Source organism: Homarus americanus, unplaced genomic scaffold, assembly GCF_018991925.1.
Source record: "Homarus americanus isolate GMGI-L3 unplaced genomic scaffold, GMGI_Hamer_2.0 scaffold20112, whole genome shotgun sequence".
NCBI lineage: Eukaryota > Metazoa > Arthropoda > Malacostraca > Decapoda > Nephropidae > Homarus > Homarus americanus.
The window spans coordinates 20,001-30,000 of NW_024717901.1; the positions used below are offsets into that span (position 1 = coordinate 20,001).

Genomic DNA, 10,000 nt, shown 5'->3' on the forward strand with positions numbered 1-10,000 from the left:
ATATCACACACACACACACACACGCACACATACACACACACACACCTATAAGCCATTACAACGGGAAAATAAAAGCGAAGCTGACAATAGACTGTCCAACACGGTGGTCTGACCTAACCAATACTCGTGTCCAGAATTACAAAACTACAACACGGGCCTGAAAAAATCCCCTAAAATTCTTGACCCCGACACACACACACACACACACACACACACACAGGGAAATAATAATAACATTCCTCAATAAACTAGGTGCATTATGTTACGTTTGTATAGCTAGTAACTCCTCACACGGGAAGGTAATGCGTCAGTCAAGTCAAGGCAGGCGGGTACTAGGGGTGACTCATCGTAGCCAGGTATATAGCATTACGTTAATGAGCAACAGGTGTAATTTACCTTAATATATACCTGGAAGTGTCCATATAACGAGGTGATAATTAAATGTTTGTATGTTAAAGTTAGTGAAAAAATTTATGATTTTTTTTTAGGTAGTGACTGATAAGAAAATTATATATTACGTTTTTCTTTTAATTTTATGAGAAAAAATAATGTAATTTTTTTTTCGTATTTGATGTTGGGAAAACTTATTAATCTTTCCTTGTGTGCGTGTTTTTTTTTTTTTTACGAATTAGCATTAGAAAAAAAATATTATTTGTTATTTATGTTTTTACACAGTAGAAAGGTTACATTAATCTTGGATCAAGTTTTAGTAGCATTAAAAAATAAGAATTGATTTTTTTTTCTTTTGTTTTATTTGTATAGTAACTGAATATTAATTTTTTCCCCAGAGTAAATATCTAAAACAAAAGTTCCACTATTTTTATTTTACTTTTAATTATTGTTCTGAGCTGTGTCATTTTTACGTGTTTATACAAATATTTTTTCCTATAAATTTTTTATATTTTTTGTTTGCATAATATACAAAATTAGTCCCTTTCATCCTCCCAAAACAACAATATATTAATTTGTTTTTAATTTTTAGCGTCGTATCTATGCAAAAATTCCCTCATTAATTATTTTCAATTTATTCATATATTTTGTCCGTCTATGTTTCCACCCATGAATAAACCTTTAATAAATGTGTGGGTTTTTTTTTGGGGGAGGGGGACGGAGGTTTAATCTGGGTGTTTTATGCAATTTAGAATATCGGCCTGCACTGACTTGACTGACAGTGGGTGTTTGTCCTACGTGAGGGATGACGTATATAACCAAACACCTTAAGAAACATTTATAAATACGAAGCAAAAAAAAAAAAAAATTGACCTCAGAAGCAAAAAAATAAAAATTTGTTCATCCTTTTTTTTACGTGGTTATAAACACAGTCTCTCTCTCTCTCTCTCTCTCTCTCTCTCTCTCTCTCTCTCTCTCTCTCTCTCTCTCTCTCTCTCTCTCTCTCCCCTTTACTTCCCTTCACCCATCCCCTCCCTCCACTCCACCCTTCCCCTACCTCGCCCCCTCCCCTCACCAAAACCCCACATCAGATCACGCGACTTAATATTAAAAGCCCCGGTAGTTGATGGATCACCCGAGCAACCAAAAATGCCTCAGGTGGAACAGGTGAGCCAAGAACACCTCACCGGGAAATAATGAGAAATAAAAAAAAAAGGGAAAGAAAAAGGTAAAGGAAATAATCCATCTTGGTCATGGGTGTCTGAGTGTCTTCCGCCATGAGAGGAAAAAAAGTGTTTAAATTTCTTACGAAGTGTTGAGTCTAAATTCCTGGCTAGAATTCATTATATAGGTTGACGTGTTTTTCATGGTGGGTATCCCGTTTTCTGTGAAGGATGATATTTTTTATATCGTTATAAGAGTCACATTTTCTATGATAGTGATCGAGTATTCTAAAATTACTTCCCCTTTGTGTTGTTAACCACCTCCACCAGATCACTGTCTGTATGTGTATGTGTTCCTACAGCCCCTGTGGTAATCCGCGTCTCCAAACGGCCAACCTATACGACCTACAACAATCCTATCCACCAGTCACGTCTGTCGTTACAAGACGAATACCAATTCATTCATAATAGTGAGATTACTGTGACGGTGCCGCTTGGAGACACTGGTTACCACAGGAGGTGTACTACAGTAGGTACTCCTCTGTACAGTATGTGTATATCCATTCCGGTAACCTTTCTGAGGCTGCCTAAAAGTGTTTGGACCCTTGAGTCATCATACCGCCATCTATGGATCAGCTCACAAACTACATCACCAGATTATGGACGTTAGTGATGAGTCCTTTATCTTTCCTCTCTGTGTCTGTTGCTCAGCTTATGGATTTTTGCTGTAGTCATCAGTATGTTATTGACCAGTGCTAAGTCTGGATGTACTCTGTCTGTTGCAGATGCTGAGACTTAACCTAACCTAACCTTGATCTAGTCTGGTGATGGTGCTGCCTTGATCTGCGCTGCTGACAGTTTAATCTGAAGTGGTAAGTAGAGACATCTTTGTTTTTATTATCATTGTAATATAAATAATTAATTAGAAAGTTTTTAAGATGGAGTAAATGGTAATGTGGGGGGAGGAGGTGAAGGGGAGGGGGTTGAGACAGATTAGAGGCAGGTGAGGGAACAGGAGGCATCATCTGGTCTGACTCTTCTTGGTTCGGTTAGGTTAGGTTTGGTTAGGTTAGATCAAGGCTCCCGTAGTTTAAAATCTCGTAGCCAGAGGGCTGACAGTCGGCCATATAATACGAAGATTCGGTTTAGAATTCAGAATAATTGAAAGAGATTACCGGACTTTTGTGGGTGACTGTATGTATGTATGTAATAATAATAATAATAATAATAATTAACGGTTTATTGAAAGAGCTTGGCAGCCAGAAGGCTGAAAATATACAGTTACATATTTGGGGAATGGGTTTCGAATTACAAATAATATACAAGTAACATAAGTGACACAAATAAGACATATAATAACTAGATGGGGAAAAGCTCAAACTACAGTTCATTTCAACATAGTGACAGTGCAAGAAGTAGTGTTTACTGGGAGTGAATACACTGGTTTATTACAAGTTATTGATAATTTTTACAATGGTTGGGACTGGGCTGTTCTTATAGCGATCAGTTCGTGCACGTATGGGCTGGATGCGGTTGTGGTGTCGAACAGCAATTCTCGGGCTAGGGATCTCAGGTGGTAGTAGGAGCCGGTGTCGGGGATGGTGTAGAAGTTTCTTACCAAATTTGCAGATGAGGTCGTGGTGATGGTCAGTGAGAGTCGAAAGGGTCAGTGTGTTGAGCGCTTCTTGATATGTGGAGTAGGAAGGGGAGAGAATAATCTTGCATGCCCTCTTTTGCACTCTTTCTAGGTGTTTACGTTGTATGTATGTATGTATGTATGTATGTATGTATGTATGTATGTATGTATGTATGTATGTATCATCCCCACTACCTCCACCACCACACGAGCACACACTCCGCCACACCATTTAAAGTCATGAATTAACTAGGTGATTCCTGCCATCACTGGTAGTTCAATAATTGATTGGTCATTTGAGTGAGGGAGGGGAAGAGGGGGAGAGGAGAGAGAGGGAAGGAAATGGAGAGGGAGAGAAGTGGAGGAAGAGAATGAAGGAAAGAAAGAGAGAGTGAGGGGAGGGCTGAAAGGAGAGAGATAGAGATTAGAGAGTAACATACTGAGGTAATGAGAGAAAATAAAAGAAAATGGAAGGTTAAAAAGAGGAGGATAGAGAAGAGGAAGAAGAAGAGGAGGGAGAAGAAGGATGGGGAGAGTAAATATTGTCCCCCTGTTTTTGTTGTGGCTATGCTTGTTATTGTCATGTGGTTGTTCTTGTTATTGCAGTTATTGTTCTTGTTATTACTGTTTATTGTAGTTGTGGCTGTGTTTGTTATTGTTGTGTTTTTGTTCTTGTTATTGTAGTTATTATTGTTGTGTTTATTTTTGTTGTTGCTGATTGTTGTTGTTATTACTGTTTGTTGTTATTGCTGGTTGTTGTGGTTGTTGTTGTTGCTGATTGTTGTTGTTATTGTTATTGCTGGTTGTTGTGCTTGTTGTTGTTGCTGGTTGTTGTTGTTGTTGTTATTGCTGGTTGTTGTGGTTGTTGTTGTTGTGGTTGTTGGTAGAACGGTAGTATAGGTATAATAGTGACTTATGGCCGTGTTTACCACCTAAGATGAACAAGTTATGGCCTCACACACACACACACACACACACACACACACACACACACACACACACATCACACACACACACACACACATGCACACACACACACACACACACACACACACACACACACACACACACACACATCACAACATCATAGTGGGTATTAACAGTAGTGTTGTTGTTATCAAATGCAATATTCTGTTGATCATGAGAGAGGTGGGGCAGATACAGTGTGTTTAGGGGACTCTCTCTCTCTCTCTCTCTTCTCTCTCTCTCTCTCTCTCTCTCTCTCTCTCTCTGACATTGACTTTGGGCCGTGGCCCTCCTTCCCCCACCTCCTACCACCCCTACCACCCTACTCCCCTTCACCACCCCCTACCACACTACCTCCCCCTTCACCCACCCCTACACCCCTTCACCCACCCCTACCCCTTCACCCCACCCCTACCTCCCCCTTCTCACCACCACCCCCCCTTCACCACCACCCTCCACCCCCACCACCCCCACCACCACTACCTCCCCACCTCCCCACCACCCTACCACTACCTCCCCTTCACCACCCCCCACCTACCTCCCCTTCACCCCCCCACCACCACCACTACCTCCCCTTCACCACCCTACCACCACCACCTCCACCTCCCCACCCCCTACCACCACTACTCCCTACCCCCCAAAATTCCTCCACCTCGTCATCCCAAGCTTCCTCCCTCTCCGGCCCGATCACCTATCAGTAGACTCTGGTTAGTTAGTTAGTTAGTTAGTTTAAGTTAGTTAGTTAGTTAGTTAGTTAGTTAATTGGTGGTTAGTTAGTTTTAAGTTAGGTTAGTTAGTTGGTTTAGTTAGTTACTTTTAGTTAGTTAGTTAGTTTTAGTTAATTAGTTAGTTAGTTTTAGTTAGTTTTAAGTTGTTAATAGTTGGTTAGTTAGTTAATTAGTTAGTTAGTTGTTAGTTGGTTTTAGTTGGTTAGTGATTAGTTAGTTAGAGTTAGTTGGTTAGTTAATTAGTTAGTTAGTTAGTTGATTAATTAGTTGTTGGTTGGTTGATACATAAATTACAGTACCAGAGCAATACAAATACATCAAATTATACATACAGTGTCTAAGGAAATAATTGATAATTGAGCAACAAACTACAAGGTGCAAAATATATATTAAAAAAAAAATTATTCTAAACATTTTACAACATCGCGTGAATAATTTACACGAGTTATACATCACGTCACAGTTATCCATAAGTAACACAGAACATAAGTAGCACAGAACATAAGTAGCACAGAACGTAAGTAGCACAGAACATAAGTAGCACAGAACGTAAGTAACACAGAACATAAGTAGCACAGAATATAAGTAGTACAGAACGTAAGTAGCACAGAACGTAAGTAGCACAGAAACATAAGTAGCACAGAGCATAAGTAGCAAAAAACATAAGTAGCACAGAACATATGTAGCACAGAACATAAGTAGCACAGAACATAAGTAGCACAGAACATAAGTAGCACAGTAACACAAGTAGCACAGACCACACTCTCTTAAGACATGTTTCTCATCCTGTACACTGACATTATCACACTGAGACACACCTTTTGTTCTCTGGTCAAACCTAATAAGTCTTCCCGGGTATGGATATATTCAGTATTTTCTTGTCATGTACAGCGTTAGTTGGGTTAAGTTCTGACCCTATAAATTATATTATTTAGTTACACTTTATGGATTATTTTTGACGTGAATGGTTGTAGTGAGTCGATTTGTATATATATCAATCTGTATTCTTTCTTTACTAAATTTATAACCGAGTTGAGTTTGGCATATTTTTAACACTATGTTGGATGGTTCTTCTATATCCAGTTCTCGCTGCTCTGAATTTAAAGTTTATCCTTCGTTTTTTTTTTATTAGGATTTTTTTTCTCGGCTGTATTCCCGACTCTATGAAACACAAGATAATTTGGTTTTATAGGTTACTAGTGAGCCATGATTCAGAGCCGTAAAACAGACATGCCATTGTTGATGTTGTTGTTGGTGTTGGTGTTGTTGTTGTTGTTGTTGTTGTTGTTGTTGTTGTTGTTGCTGCTGCTGGTGGTGCTTCCATTACCATTAACTTATAACGGTATGGCTCGGCGCCTCCGTGTTCACAGCCCAGAATATGGCGAACTTATTAACAACTTCCTGGTGGGCTGGCTGGTGGGTTGGCTCAGTGGGTTGGTGGGCTGATAAGGTGGGCTGGCTGGTGTAACATAACAACTGACTGAATTTTACCATCGTCCCTAAACCATACACCAGGAATACCACGTCACCCCCCACCCCACCCCACAGGGAAGCCTGTGCAGGTACATGTTGAAGCTTATTCATCTTATCTATATACATTGCAAGCAGAAAGTAGCTAGTCGTAGAGGCTCTGGCTAGTGATGGACGCCTCACCGCAGATCTTAAGACATGGTGGATCTGTACATAAAGTTTATCTCTTAAAACATAACTCGACTGGAGACAAATGACTTTGTGTGCTCCTGGTTTTATTGCGACGGGGCACTATCTAAAGAGAGAGAGAGAGAGAGAGAGAGGATACTTTCACTTATATTTTACAACCTCTTTCGGCCTCACCAACAGACTATTTCACCTTCGTAACCAAAAATAGTTTATCTACGAGGAGGTTCTTCTGGTCCTCAAGTAGAATATTAACGACAAATTAACCATAATGAGTCTTGTTTCCTTCACACGCAAGCAAGTAAGCAAGCAAAAAAAAAATCAATCATGACACCACTAATGACAGAGAAGAGAAGACGATGAACGAGGATGAACTTAGTCGATTTCCTTGAAGCTATGATGACTCAGCAATTTGAGGGGGACGACTTCAAAGAATTTTTAGTGTGAGTTACGGCTACATTGGTCACCCCTGGAAAGTCATAGAACACGGGAATTACTCATGATTTCTGGCCCATTTTGCCATGTAATATATATATGTGAGTTTAGTGAGTTATGGTCTGGTGAGGGAGGGTAGGAAGGGTGAGGGAGGGATAGGGAAGGGGAGGATGAGGGAGGGAAGGAATGGGAGGGAGAGAGGGTAGGAAGGGTGAGGGGAGGAGATAGGGAAGGGAGGGATGAGGAGGGAAGGAATGGGAGGGAGAGAGGGTAGGAAGGGTAAGGGAGGGAGGGATAGGGAAGGGGAGGATGAGGGAGGGAAGGAATGGGAGGGAGAGAGGGTAGGAAGGGTAAGGGAGGGAGGGATAGGGAAGGGGAGGATGAGGGAGGAAAGGAAGGGGAAGGAGGGAGAGTTTGGCGGGTGTAGACAAGAGAGGATGACCCCGTGTTTGTGTCTTGGTGTTGTTCACACACACACACACACACACACACACGGATAGTGTTTCATATCCTTCATTAAACTATAGAGCTAACATTAGACACCAGAGTTGTTTCAGTGTTAAAAATTGATTCATTACCAGACTATTTGTAAAGGAAAAATTATAATTAAGTAATTTGGTCCGGCGGTGATAATAATGCCAATTACACCTCACTAAATTCATGAGAGTAATTGTGAATAATAAGCGAATGTTTCTTCTGTAAATATTGAGACAGACAGACGTCATCTCTCTCTCTCTCTCTCTCTCTCTCTCTCTCTCACCAGAAAGTTAGCATCGTCTCCCATAAACACAGGTTGTCAGTGAGTCAGTGGCAACATCCTGAACATGCAAATGATCTTTCGTCCTTTGGCGGAGTGGCGGAAGTGGACAAGGAGACTACACCCAGTAGAGTCTCCCTGGTACTGGTCCCTGGTACTGGTCCCTGGTACTGGGGGTAATATGTTACGGCTGAGAGAGAGAGAGAGAAAGAGAGTGATGGGGGGGAGGGAGAGACAGAGAGAGTGAGAGAGAGAGAGAGAGAGGGAGGGGAAGGGTTGGAGGGAAATGGAGAGAATGAGAGAAAAATGAAAGAGGGAGAAACGTTGGAAAGAGAATAAAGAGAGAGAGAGAGATGTAAGGAAAAGAGAAATGAGGAAGGGGTAGAGGCAGCAGATGGAGGGAGAGAAAGAGAGGGAGGGAAGGAGAGAAAGAGGCGAAAAGAGAAAAAGCAGGGATGGCAGGAGAGTATAAGATAAAGGAGAGAGAGAGAGAGTTTATTGATGCCTCTCTAACCAAAATAAACCTCCTAAAACACAACAGATTCCAGCATTTAACAGTGATACTTAAACTCGCCAATAAAACAAGATGATAAACACTTATTAAACCACATAAACCAAGGCCAATAAAATGATACAAAACACGTCAATAAAACATCACACACTATTAAACCACATAGAATGAACCAATAAACCAATAAAAAAACCACCTCATTAAAACATTAAAAACAAACCAGAAAAATCATCTCCAAACACGACACTTTATAAAAGAAAAAAAAAACATTCTTAAAACTCACCCACAAATCCTTAGCAAAACGACAACAGATTAAAAAAAAACACGACACTTGACACCAATAAATCCACTCCATACGACGCCATTGGGGAGACGACAAGGGTGAATTATGAAAGACGCCTTCAATAACACGAGAACAAGTGAGTTGGGAGAGAGAATAAACAGAGAGACAACATCAATATCTCTCACTCTCTTTCTCTCTCTCTCACACACCCTGGAGAGATCGATAGAGGTGGAGAGTTGAATTTGTTATTGTGTTTTTTTTTAATAAAGTGTGTGTGTGTGTGTGTGTGTGTGTGTGTTAAGGCTAATAACTGGGCGGTGTCTGTCTGTCTGTCTGTCTGTCTGTCTGTCTGCGTTTCATCGTATTCATTGTTTTATCCTCACACTCAAGTAGTTAAGTCATCGTACTCAACTAGTTAAATAATCGTATCACACTTAATACAGCAATGTAACCACTTCACCGAGGACAAGCCGTGTACTGTATTATAAGTCACACTATGATCATATTTCCTCTCACAGTAAACATCTCATAAGTCAAGCTGGGGCCAAGACCTCTTATTACCCCACGTTATTGACCTAATCCTCACTATGACCACCACAACAAGAGGTGACCTATGGAAGCAGACCAATGACCTGTTCTCTCGTCTTTAGGTTTACCAGCCTCTGTGTAAAGTCCATATATTCGTCTATAACGTGACGAGTTTCAGGGTCGTATCCTCTTCATGTCAGTGGTGTGTGACATCGCGAAAAACTGACCTGGATTCACGTTTTATAATCCCCTTCCAAAAATTTATATGTCTGTCAGATCTACCTTAGTAGGGGGGAATTTTTTTTGTTCTTTTCTTTGGATTTTAAGTTATGGTTTATATCTAGATTACAATTAACTGTTATGATTAATTTTTTTTGTCTCTCTTTCTCTCACTTGTTCCTCTGTCTTCAGTGACCGATCTGCCTCGACGTCTAGGTTAAGTTTCATCCTCAAAAGCATCCGAGAAAGTGTCAGTGTTAGTAAACAAAGAGATGGTACTCACTCAAGGCCGCAATGCAGAGGAGAGAGAAGGCGTGGTCTCTCATCTTTTGTCGTCCTATGGGGAGAGAGAAACGGGGAGATAAGTGGGTGAGAGACATTAGCAGAGAGATAAACAGGGAGATAACACTGAGAGACATTAACAGAGAGAGTGAGAGAATGCAGGTGTTTTCGCATTCAACTGATCTTAATGATAAGGTACTCTTGTGCTGGGTTATATATTGAGAGAGAGAGAGAGAGAGAGACAGATAGGCAGACAGGGAGATAGAGAGAGAGACAGTGATAAAGAGACAGAAAGAGAGACCGCAGGTGTTACGGCTTATAACAGATGTAGGTAATTGAGTAACTAATCAGAAACACGTACACCTGTAATGGGATATATATGTAAATTCAATAATAATGGGAAGATAAACCAGACCACCAGATAAATACAAAAAAACAACAACAGA

The 10,000-nt window shown here is 40.6% G+C and overlaps 1 protein-coding gene across 1 annotated transcript in view; it reads right to left on the minus strand.

The window, feature by feature from the left end:
• LOC121859056 overlaps nt 1-10,000 on the minus strand; it is a gene marked incomplete at its 3' end in the record, with an annotated part of 43,281 nt that overhangs the window by 12,823 nt on the left and 20,458 nt on the right. The window contains 1 exon segment of the mRNA XM_042355714.1: nt 9,556-9,609. Coding sequence (XP_042211648.1) covers nt 9,556-9,598 — 43 coding nt within the window.